This window comes from Periplaneta americana, chromosome 6 (assembly GCF_040183065.1).
Source record: "Periplaneta americana isolate PAMFEO1 chromosome 6, P.americana_PAMFEO1_priV1, whole genome shotgun sequence".
NCBI classification, from domain to species: Eukaryota; Metazoa; Arthropoda; class Insecta; order Blattodea; family Blattidae; genus Periplaneta; species Periplaneta americana.
In genome coordinates, this window is record NC_091122.1 from 182,837,308 (window position 1) to 182,850,506 (window position 13,199).

The following is a 13,199-nucleotide window of genomic DNA, read 5'->3' on the forward strand; positions in this document are numbered from 1 at the left end:
AGAATTGTAACCACTATTAGCGTAGTTATTGAAATGTGAACACTTTGTATAAACACTTTAAAAGTTTAAAGTATCGAAAACGTTAATGAAAATTTATTTATTTTATGATAAGCAGAGGCGGTTTTGTACACATATAATTATAGTCAAACATTAATAGCTTATCGGCAAACTTCAACATGAAATTGAAAAATTTACGTGTTAACATATAGATGATAGTGTAGAATTTGAAGAGAGGCCTTCAGAATTTCCATTACAATCTTCTGAACTTCATAAAAGGGAATTTTAAAGGATTTAAGGATATTACATGTAAATTTTGGTAAACAACCCCTCGCTCCAAATAGTAAGCCTGTAACATCCCAGTTGTAAAGCAAAATGCCATATTTTTCACTGAGGTATGGAAGACAAGGTACATATTTAGCTCGCTTGTCATCATTTATCTGCAGTGCTTGATTCGTGTCTCGTTCAAAGCAAATCGTAGGGTCTAAGACCATCGCTTTCTGGGTTCTTCTATTGATGGCAATTATATCGACTCTTCTATGAGGATCATCTTCAGACACACAATGAATCTCCTCGTGTACTTCCCATCCTCTGTTTCTTAATAACAAATATCAAAATCTGATTATTATTCAGTCAGTATGGCTTAAGCATTGCATTACATATGAAAGAAAAACATATGAGAAGGAATATTGATGTGTTACATCCTATGTAATCTTGATACAAACGTTTTCGCCCCTAATGGGGCATCTTCAGGTACACATATAAGTATCATCTAAAATCAATTACAATACAAGCTTACATTAAAACTGTCTTGACTAGAATAAAGTATGACATAGTGACTATATTATCTATATCAACATTAATTGTCCTGTCAAAATTAAAAACTAATTCATTTTAAAACAATGTGAATGTGCTTAGCCATGCTAAGTAGATCCCTTGTATGGTATCTCAGATGTATTGTGTTGTCAATAAAATCATTAAAATACTAAAACTATACAAATTAAAATCTAATATTATCAAATGTGGAGTCATAAAGCATGTATAGCTAATTTCGTGGAGCAATTGAATTCTCGTAAAATGTTCAATGCCCTCTGTTTCTTAGCAGGTTGGCAATTGCTGTACGGGCACGATGGTGTCTGTTGTTACGCAGTAGCTCTCCCTTCTTACAGAACCCCAGCACATGGTTATGCTAACTATGAAAATCAAATGCTACAAAATGCTAAATTTTGAAATTACAAATGCGAAAAAACTAGAAACTCTAAATATTAATAACGATAATGATGATAGTGATAAGTATGTGGAAATGCTTGCCTTTACAGAAAGAAGAGAAGATACGATTGATCAAGATTCGACTGCAGGAGCGAGATGCGTTGCGGGGAGGCGTGACGGACGGACGTCTGAGCACCCCGCACCAGGACTCCACTGCCAACACAGGTCTGACCTCTAACAAAGATACTCTTATCGTAGCTGATTTTATTACCGGAGAAGGCACTTCAGATTCAGCCTTTGGGGGCGGTGTGTCGGTCTACACACGCAGCTCTAGAGCGAGCCAGTCCGACTTTGAGTTCTCCGAGTCGTACCTTTAGGGTTGCTTGCAAACGATAAACAGCAATTTAGTTTTATTACACAAAGCATTTTTAAGCTCATCTTGTAGAAATCACGACAATTGGAAGATAAAAGAAGTGTTGGTGGGGTGCATAGCAGCGGTGTTGCATTGGTGGCCTACTATGACGTTAACAGTACAAGCAGCAGGGACTAGAAGCAAGTCAATTTATAGCACAGTTAATTGTAATACATTTTACTTCGTAATTTTGAAAGCTTCTGATTTTAGAATAGTAAAGAAATAAAAATAAAATGAATTATTGATAATGGTGCTCTTAACAAAATTACGTATTCTAAGATATTGATAATTGTGAACAAGTCTTGAAGAAAAGCAGCTTCTTATTAGAGCTGTGTGCTTATCACTGGGTTCATGCATCCCCATCACCTTCCTGTAGCTTTCTTTGTCAATTTATTTCCACTTAGGCTTTCCTTACATGGTTGTTCTCAGCTGTATTACTGGCAACTTCATCTAATTGAAAGGTTTTATTTAAATGTTGTTTAATGTTCAATATTTTTATATAACTGTGGTAGTATTCTGTCTCTGTGTGATGTGTGTGAATATGTTGTAATGTGGTTTGACTTCCATCTCATATTAATGATCGTTACTATATTCACTGCTGTCACAATGTTTATAATTATACAACGTAATTGTAAGGAAAGCTTGATTGGTATGTAGTTTTGTTTATTTTTTGTATAAGTCAGTTTTTCTTTTAAGTCGTGTTGTGTTCTCAATGTGCCGGATTTCGTATAAGCCATTTGTCTTGGTCTCGTGTATAAAATCGAAGCACTACGAAGGTGGTAAGTGAAGTTCTGTAGCTGACCCCTCGCGTTCTTTTTATGTTGCACAGATGGGGTATCTATACTGATGTATATTTTACTTTGTACTTGTAAATGTTCAATATATATGTACGCGTATGCACACACACATCAAATGATCTATTAAGGTAAGCGTTCACTACATCGTATCGCAGCATCGGACGAATCGCACGGATCGGAAAAAGACTATCTTTGCTGTAATTGTTATGTAACCGCGTTCACTACATCGTATCGGACGCATCGCCTCTCGGCAAATCCGTCCACGTTTCTCGGATGGGCAACTTTTCCGATGCGTGCGATCATGGCCTTCTTTAATAAATCAATTTTAATTGCTCAATTGTTGAAGTCTAAGTATGTAGATTGAAAAGATTTATTAAATCTACATACTTAGACTTCAACAAACAAAATTTGATAACACAATCCCAAGGGAAAAAATGGAACTCTCTGCATCAAAATCCACAGTTAATTCCCGATTTACCACGAAAATCGTCTGTAGCTGCATTTAGATTGGCAACAGGCCATGATTGTTTGGCCAAACACCTGCATAGAATTGGAATATATCAGTCCCCTAACTGCCCATTGTGCAACTCGAACCAAGAAATGGATTCGGAACACCTCAAAATCTGTGCTTCAGTGGCTGGTCATGATAATATCTTTGAAAAATATTGGAGTGCAAGAGGTCAAATGACTTTATTGTCAAACGCCTGGCATTAGAAAACAACAACAACAATTGCTAAACTATTACTATTATGTTGTGCCATGTTCAGTGTCGCGCCAAAATGGCAGACGGAAAACTTATTTCGCGTGTAGAAAATTGCGAAGAATTATATAATTTGAGGCGTTCCCATTACAGTACTCAAGTCGTTTCTTGCAAATATATTACGTAACCAATATTTCTTTCGTTTCTTCCTCTTCAATTAAGACGCATGAAGCAATTACAAATTCTTATTCACTAACAGACGTAATTAATAGACCTAACCTCAACTCCTCTGTTTTCAGCAATGTCAATATCGTACGACGTCATGTTTTAAACAGCTGATAGGGGAATCCGATGAGGTGAAGCCGTTACAGTGAACGCACTGCACTTAAAATATCCGTTTCGTGCGATTCGTACGAGGAGTGCGATACAATGTAGTGAACGCTTACCTTTACCGGTACTCTGTTGCAGAATTACACAGATATTTCTATATGTGTACCCTACAGTACCAGCTAACCCAAGTGTTGTAGCTGTGTTACTACTTGTAATACAGGCTGTCTTATAGTATGGATTTCACGGAGTTATAATTTGGTGCAGTTTTACTTTTAGTTTCTACACCAATTTTAAGGATGATGTCGAATTATGGATAGCTAGTACCGATTAACTCGAGAAAACGTCTATTAACACAACTTTTATCCCCTCAAATCTTAAACATTACTATTTTTATGTCTTACTTACACATAACAGCCGTTTTACTCCTTAGGTATGAGATATAATTATAAGGAAATACATTACACCCACGTTGGCATTAGGTATTTATAACATGCCCATGGCACACAGCCCTATAAAGTTTGCCATAGCTACAGGCTATTGCAAGAGGGTAAAGTTTTCAGTTACACAACTTCTGAAACAAGAAAATACAAAATACAGAAATGAATAGAATGAAACACGAAGTAGTCTTTAGCGGAATTTAAATAGAAACTACATTGTTACAGACAATTGCAAGGGAGTAATAATTTGTTTTCAGCTTCAATAACCAATTCACAAACTTCTTGGGGAATATTACATTCAACCATTTTGTACGAGTTAATAACAAACTCCCTAGTTACCATTTCATTAGTAACTTCATTGTTGACTCTGTCGTATATAAAATTGACAAACATTCATCAAATTAATGTGATATATTAATATTTATTTCCTTTTTTAATAAAGAAGTAAGACATAATTTATTTTATGCAACTCGGGAATTATTAATAATAATACACCTCGGGTCACAGGCCCTTGATTTAGCAAATCTCTTGTCCTCAGTGCTTAATTATCAACATAAGAGTCCACACCTGTGAAGTAACAGTCAGCGCGTCTGGCAGTGAAACCAGGTGGCCTGGGTTCGATTCCCGGTCGGGGCAAGTTACCTGGTTGAGGTTTTTTCCGGGGTTTTCCCTCAACCCAATATGAGCAAATGCTGGGTAACTTCCGGTGCTGACCCCGGACTCATTTCACCGGCATTATCACCTTCACATCATTCAGACGCTAAATAACCTGGATGTTGATACAGCATCGTAAAATAACCGAATAAAATAAATAAATAAATCAACGTAATACCCTTGATACATAAAAACTATGAATTGGCATGCAAAAAAAATAAACAAACGAATAATAGAAATACAGAAATAATTATGTTGACGAAAGTATCAAACCACCATAGATCTTTGTATGAACATGGAACATCATTTTGTACAATATATCAAAATTATTTGCAGACTTAATAACAGTCAAAGTCGATGTCTGTGGTTCCATTATTTGTATGTGAATTGGACTAACTTACATTGTTGTAGCCACCGGCGTGGCTCAGTCGGTTAAGGCGCTTGCCTGCCAGTCTGAAGTTGCGTTCGGGCGCAGGTTCGATCCCCGCTTGGGCTGATTACCTGGTTGGGTTTTTTCCGAGGTTTTCCCCCCACCGTACTGTGAATACAAGGTAATCTCTGGCGAATCCTCGACTCATCTCGCCAAATATCATCTCTCTATCACCAATCTCATCGACGCTAAATAACCTAGTAGTTGGTACAGCGTCGTTAAATAACCAACTAAAGTAAAAAAAAATACATTGTTGTCGTCAGTGACATTTAATTTATCTGCTGTGTTGCATCTTGGTATTTCTTTATAATATCTGCAACAGTTGTTAGAACTCCATGAGTACTGTTATTATTATATACATAGCGGCCGGGTAGCTCAGTTGGTGAGCAGCTGGCTACGGACTGGAAGGTCCAGGGTTCGATCCCAGGTGCTGACAGGATTTTTTCTCGTTGCCAGACTTTCAGAACGGCCCCGAGGTTCACTCAGCCTCCTATAAAATTGAGTACCGGGTCTTTCCCGGGGGTAAAAGACGGTCAGAGCGTGGTGCTGACCACACCACCTCATTCTAGTGCCGAGGTCATGGAAAGCATGGGGCTCTACCTCCATGCCCCCCAAGTGCCTTTATGGCGTGTTACGGGGATACCTTTACCTTTTTACATAGTACATAATTTTGAAACATCAAAACTACAGTGGACTACTTTAATATTTTGCACGGTGAGAAGTGTAAGCTCTGCAGCAACTGATATTCTGGAATAGTCAGGAATTAAATTTGGATTCTGTCGAATTTTCCCCCATTTTTAATTTCTTGTATGAGAGTTGGGGCATAAGTCACGGCAACTATTTTTTTTTCAAAGCTAAGGGTTGGTATCACAAAATGTTATATGTCGCATGGAAGCCGTGCAGTCATAGTGTGTGTCCACAACACAAGATGGCTCTGTGCTTGTCTGTGATAGAACAGAAAGTAATGTTAAATCATTGTCAGTGTAGCGCCATGCAGGATGGATGTAACCCTTGTTGAAGAATGCTCAAAATAGCTGTTCTCCATGGGAGGAATGCCAGAGCGTTGGTAGAAACTGTCGGGAATAATGCCCTTCCATACCGGACAGTCGCGAGGTGGGTAGTAGCGTTTCAGCGAGGATGCGAAGCGACCAGCAATCGGCAACGGACAGGACGACCAGTGAGTGTGTGGACGATGTGACACAAAGCAATGTGTGTAGTACAGCTACTGGGGATGGGAAGAATTGGAGCACCCACCATACAGACTGACAATGTAATTTGTAGGTGCAGTGTAATTAACTAAGTTGTGTCGTGTAATTAATTAAGTTGATATGTAATAAATTAAGATGATATGTAATTAAATGAAGGTGACATGTAATTAATTAAGATGCTATGTAATTAAGTTGACATGTAATTAATTAAGGTGATATGTAATTAATTAAGATGATATGTAATTAAGTTGACATGTAATTAATTAAGGTGATATGTAATTACTTAAATTGGTAATAGTTGGGTGAAATAGGTTAGGTTTACTTTTGCTTATTGTAGGCGTTATTATAGCATAGTTTTTATTTGTAGTCCTAGGTTTATTGCATCTATTTATTTATAGTTAGAAGTAAATTTACCTTTATTTTATTTTTTTTATTGCTGTAAGTATTGTATTATTGTAATGGTATTATTGTATATCATATACCACTGCCACCGGGTGTATACCCAATTGTAATGTTAATAAATACATACATACATACTCTCCGGACCTTTCTCCATGTGATTTTAACCTCATACCGAAGGTAAAGGAACCATTACGTGGTAGACGGTTTGGGACACGAATTGACATTACCAGTGCTGTGCAACAACAGATGACCAGATTCACACATGGTGAGGAAAGTGATGAAGCAGATGGTATTCAGCACCTCCCACCTCGTTGGCAGTGTGTTGTGCAGATTACTTTGAGGGCCTTTAGAACGGGTATGTGTGCTGTAATGATTCTGGCACAGGAACCCTGTAATGTTATGCCAACGACCGTAATAAACATGAGGAGCAAAATGTTGGCGTGTTGTTAAATGTCCGTACATTTCGTCCATTCCTTGTCCTTTCATCTGTATATTTCACATTTTCCACCCAAGCTCGAATTCTCATTAAAAAAATAGTTGCCATGCTTTATGCTGCCTCAACCCTCGTATTTTCGACAGTTTTTATTTATTTCTTTTTCTAAAAATATTTATTTATTACACATTTTATTGATGTATAAGAAATGTGAGATGAGAATAAAAATTAAATATGAAAATAAAATGAAAATCAAGGCAGAAATAGAAATATCGTGACCAGTTTATAATTTGTACAGTATTGATGAAATAAATGTGGAATTATGCTTCGTCTGAACATTTCACGTCATTTTTATATTTATTACTAGCCGTACCCGTGCACTCCGCTGCACCTGTTAGAAATAAATATAAAGTAATTACATAATTAAAATAGGACATTTGATCCAGGGAACATTCGTGTTTGATAGAAGGTTAAATCTTTTAATATGTTACTTAATTTAAATTGCATCCAAATAATTAAAATGCGATCATTTTGATCCAGAGAGCACTCATTTGGTGCAATGACAATTATTCCTTTAACATGTTTCTTAATTGTTATTACATGCAACCATAGTTGAATGAAGATTGACATCATTTAGATTTAATGTGTATACTTTATATTACTTGCTATATGTTTCCATTGAATTATGGTAATAACTTAATTTTAACCCTTGTTTTCTATGTCTTCAGTAAATGGCGCTTGGCCCACTAGGGTTCTTAACCCTTCAAATAACTTAAATAGTGATACAGCATATATAGTGATATGTAATTATATTTCTTTCTTTCGAAAATGTAAGAATTCACGATCTCCTATGCACCATTGCCATGGAACGAATAAATGTGTTTTTTCTTCCTACTCAAAAATGTAATATTTTGCACATAGGAGTTATTCCAGGAACAACAACGCTATAATCTGAGGCGGCGGTGAAAATGTATTATATTGCTATTTTAAAAGTCTTGTATATCCTCAAAATATCAGTCCTATCAAAATTTTGCATAGATATTACTTCATACAAACACAGAAATGTTCTCTGCAGGCTATGTTTGATAGCTTTCGTTTGTTGTCCAAGGCCCCTTATAGATGAAGTCATTTGTTTTTATTTCATTATAGCCCCTTAAGTTGGCACTTTTTTTTAAATTTTAAAACTCATTTATCTCATTAAATATCAGTCGTATCAAAATTTTGCATATAATGAAACTTATCGGAAATTATTTTTAAAGAAACTTTTGTTATGTAACATTTTTCACGAAAATTAATAATAAAGGAGATGTTTCAATTTATTTAATTCAAGCTCCCTTATAATCCCCCTTTTAAATAAATTATTTTGAATGCCATATAGCCTAAATTCTAAGTTACAACGAACTTAATTTATATTCCAATTTTCATATAAATCGGTTCAATCATTATCGTGTGAAAAGGTAACAAACATACAGACAGACAGACAGACATACAAACAAAAATGTCAAAAAAGCTATTTTCGGTTTCAGGGTTGTTAATTATATATGTTAGGACCAATTATTTTTGGAAAATCGAAAATTACCAGAAAAATTTCGGCTACAGATTTATTATTAGTAAAGATTATAAAAACCATATGTGGGTTACATACATCAGTCAATTTATATGATATTGTGTACTTCTTTCCAAATATAAACTATTTCGATTAACACACTGAAAGGTTTGCAAACTTAACATCTTATTTAACCAATCCACAACTCAGGAGAACTATGCAGAAATGTCATGAAAATTTTTCATGTTTAAAAATAGAAACACACAGCAAGAAAGGAGCATTTATTGTCGTAGTGCATAATATCAAAAAATTATCGTTATTTAACATAATATTGTACATTCACACTCAGATTTTTTCTTATAAATGTCTTGTGAACCAGTCTGGATTGCCCATCTGTATGACATCCACGGACCACGTTTATGTGGTTCCTCGGTTTTTCATAATTGTGTGTGTAATGTTCTGATTTTGTATGGACATTGCATGTTGTGTAGCAGCAATAGTGGCCATTGCAGGCGCATAATATTCAACGCTTTATAGTACTGCCTGACACTTTCTGTCGTTCACGAGGATGAGAGGGATGTTCAAAAGACATTTTATAAATAAATGAGACAACTTCCGTATATTAACAGGAATATAAATACAAGGTAAGTTACAAATGTTCTAGGATTGATTTTGTGTTAAAACTGAGAGTTATTCATTTGTTCCTTTGAAATTGATAAATGATAGTCAACATAGTAAACTCGACAAATTTCATCTGTCATATCGTACATTACATGTTGGATAATGCTTATAGAAAAACGTAATATAAAGTTATTGTTATTATCACCACCATCTTCATTATCATTATCATATTACATATATAATTTGGACTTTCCTCTTTTCTCTTTTTCAAGTAATATGATCTCTTTGTGACTTGTCGAACATCTTTTTTTGAGTCTTTGATGTTCTGATCACATATTTGTATGTTGAAATTCTTAAGACAGTCTATTTTCAGTACACTGTATTTGAAAAATACATACAGTCCATTCAGTTTGTGAGAAAGTACAGAAATTTTATTTGTGAAAGTCGGGGTATTTTTTATACTTTTCTGGTAATCACATTTATTTTTGTTATGGCATATCATGAAATAATCTGTCGAAAAGTAGACCACGTGGTTACAGCGCATCTCTTTTTTTAAGAATAATTGTCACTTCTACTACAAAACCGGAAGTTTGCTATTTCAAAGTTTGTAGAGAGAGATAGATTTTTAAGGACGAAATAAATGCAAATTGTTGTAGTGTAGGCTTTCATGGCCGGAGTCTATAGATCTAGATTCATTTTCCGGGCTGAGAGGCGGTGGTCTATTGGTTGGTTTTATACCAGACGTTTCATCTGCAACTGCGGCAGACATCTTCAGTGGAGTGGTATCCGAGGTCCCAAAACTCTTCTCGGCGTACCTGAGGCAACTGAATGCAAATTGTGTTAGAAATCTGCAGGATATATAACAACCCTGTTCCTGAAACATGAGCAGGATCTACAACTATTTTTCCTCAACATTAAAATTCAACTCTGCAGTTCATGATTCTATCATTAGAGCTAATGGATTCTACCTTCCAAATGCTCCCACCCCATAAGTGGAATTCAGTCTGCCAAACTGGCAAATTACAGAAAGGTCTTACTTGACCACAACTGGAGAGACTGGAAGCATTACAACCAGTTTTACTCAAAACACTCTCTTCTTCTTACATCTCGTGATTGTCTTGCTTGCATGTAGACTGAAGTATCATGGGGTCAAAGCCTGGAGAAGAAAATAGATTTTTGAGATTTTCTTCTCTGGCTGGAGATGCTGTATCACACTATATTAGTGGCTGGACCTGTTGTCAAACTACTTTTGTTTCATGGACTGCCCGTACCAGTTCCTGTGATAAGTGCTGATGACTCTGCCAGTTAATCTGGTCTCCAAATTTAAGGACAACTAGAAAATTTCTCTGCTAGTCATCTTACATGATCCCCCACCTCAAATGGACTTCAACGCTGCCTGATTAGCAGAATTCCAAAGAGGTGTCAGTTGACCACATCTGTGTAGACTAGCATCACATACTGAAAACTGTCAGGGATTCTTAAAATTACTGAAAAAATAGTTTTTAATTAGTGTAATTTCATTTATTTACATAGGTTGAAACTTCTTCTTGTAGTCCTAGAGAGAAAACAAGAAATATCTGCTATACAGTGACAATGAGGTTGAGCGCTAGTCAAAGTGCAGCATTTCGTCTCGCAATGATTTTTTGTGTGGCAAAACATTGCATTTCAATGCATTTGGTGTAGAGAGATAATTTTTTGTGAGACATTTTGATTCAACATCAATGTAGTTTTTAGATTTCCCACTAGTGAGATATCAAAGAGCTAAGTACAGCGTTTTATTGGTTATTTGTTTTCTTCATTGTTTGGTACACTCTTTTTTGCTGCATTTGTTTTTTGTTTAGTTAATGAATTGTGAAGGATATGGGAAGTGAAGAAGTGAATGTAGTTGTTCTTTTGAGGCAATTTATTCAATTTATTAGACGAGAAACCAGAAAAAAGTTAGTACATTTCATCATTGAACTTAGAAATAAGTTTTAAAACCACAGTGGAACCTCGTTTATCCGAAATAAAGGGGATGGAGCCATTTCGGATAATGTGATTTTTCAGATAATTGATAAGAAATATTTTCTGTAAAAGTAGGAAGGAAAAGAGATTGTTAAGCATGTAAATTATGAACAGAAATTCAACAAATTCAGTATTGTAATTGCACATCAATTTTACATCCAACATTTCTGCTAATAACCTAAAGTCTTCTCTTGAATTATTGGCCCTGACAATGCCATCCCCTTCGCACGTTGCTGCAGAAACTAAAGAAATACGGCATCGTTTATTTTTTCGAAATTGAGCTTCTTTCATTGTTTTCCGATTCGGTATTTTTCAGGAATGTTCCAATAGTTTGGATTTACATTTAACCCAATCAGAGATGATTGATACTCCTACTCACACCATAATCGGAAGCAACATTTCGCAAGATTGCCCCACTTTCCACGCGTCTCAAGGCTTCTAACTTATCCTTTATGGATACAACACATTTTATTTTACTTGACATCGCACCAGCATAACTAAAAAGTAAGACGTACTGATAACACGATAAGTGCAACATAACTAAAATGAATGCGAAATTGAAAACTTATTTCGAATGCATACACCATAATCGTGTAATCCCCAAGTAGGTGGGAGGAGGGGGCGGCGAAAAGAACGTCTAATTTACGGGACTGGCCGTGCTCTGTTACTATACGAAACAAGTGTTTCAGGGATGGAGGTGGATAACAGATTCAGCATTGCTGTGAGGACATTGACACTTAAATCTGTAACCATGCTATAGAGGATGAACAAAACATTGCAAGGATAAACAAAACATTGACTGTCTTTTTTTTTTTTGCCACATTGTTTCAGATAAGTCGGATTTTGATTAACCGAATTTCAGTTAAGAGGGGTTTCACTGTACTGTTGATATCGAGTTATCTAGGTTTGATTACTTCTTGGTGCTCCTTGTTGAAGACAAAATTAGAGGAAAGAATACAATATTCAGGGTCAGGTAACTATAAATACTAAAAAGCAAATATGGTACAGCTCCACAATTTATAACACACTGTCAAAGACTGTAGCGGAAATGGATGGCATTGTTTTTTCTATCTTCACGCGCGTGCGCAGTTTGAAATATCTGTAGCATATTTTTTGCAAGATTTCTGTCAACACAGCATCGCCCTTTGCTGCAATGTGTTGCAAAAAGCTGCACAGTTTTGTTGCAGCCAGTGAAGGGCACTTAATTTGATGTTATGGAAAGTGTACAGTAGAGACAAAATGCTGTATATGGTGCAAGCCCCAACCTTATACTGGTGACAGATTATAGTACTAATCGCGATTAGCACTTAGCACTAGTCCCATCTGGTCAACAGCTGAATTACCATAGAGGAAACAATTTTCTCTATGTACATACGTATATGTTTCCATTTTGAATCTTGCGTACACTACTTTTAACACTTGAATATAGTTAATCAATTAATCGTATATGTTTGTTTCCCTCCTGGACAACACCTAAAGTTCATACTTTCTTTTGATGTTTGTTCATTGTTTCTTTCTTTTGTTGTTGTTTCTTGCAGCTTGATATGGGAATTTATTTGTTAAAATTGTTATATGCTTTACAATGTAAACTGATACAATTTATATCATTACTATTTATATTACTTTGAAAAGAGATTTTATAACCTATAAAATTTGTATGATCATGCCAGAAATTTATATTATTTTGTAATAAAACATATTTTTAAAATCAACCCTAACCTCAACGATAGGGTCGTAATGTATGTGTGTATTTATTCACACTGCAATGGGTATATACCCGGTGGCAGTGGTAACTAATTACACTCAATAATGACAATAATAAACGCAATTAATAAAAAATACAATTAATAAAAATACTAATAATTAATACTAATAATAATAATAATAATAATAATAATAATAACAATAATAATAATAACAATAACAGTAATGGCGACTGAAATTGCAAATCTGAAAAAGAAACCAGTTCCAGTTTGTGATCCATTATTTATTGAAATGAAACATCTTTCAACAGTCTTC

The 13,199-nt window shown here is 35.4% G+C and overlaps 1 protein-coding gene across 6 annotated transcripts in view; it reads left to right on the forward strand.

The window, feature by feature from the left end:
• The window catches only part of GABA-B-R1 (gamma-aminobutyric acid type B receptor subunit 1), a 163,837-nt gene that overhangs the window by 81,968 nt on the left and 68,670 nt on the right, over nucleotides 1-13,199 (forward strand). For 4 of the 6 annotated variants that reach the window (XM_069829698.1, XM_069829696.1, XM_069829699.1 and 1 more), the window contains exon 16: nucleotides 1,317-1,431. In XM_069829698.1, the coding sequence (XP_069685799.1) occupies nucleotides 1,317-1,431 (115 nt within the window). Of the gene's footprint in view, nucleotides 1-1,316; nucleotides 1,629-13,199 lie in introns of those variants that run through there. The other 2 variants (XM_069829694.1, XM_069829695.1) reach the window with 2 other exon arrangements.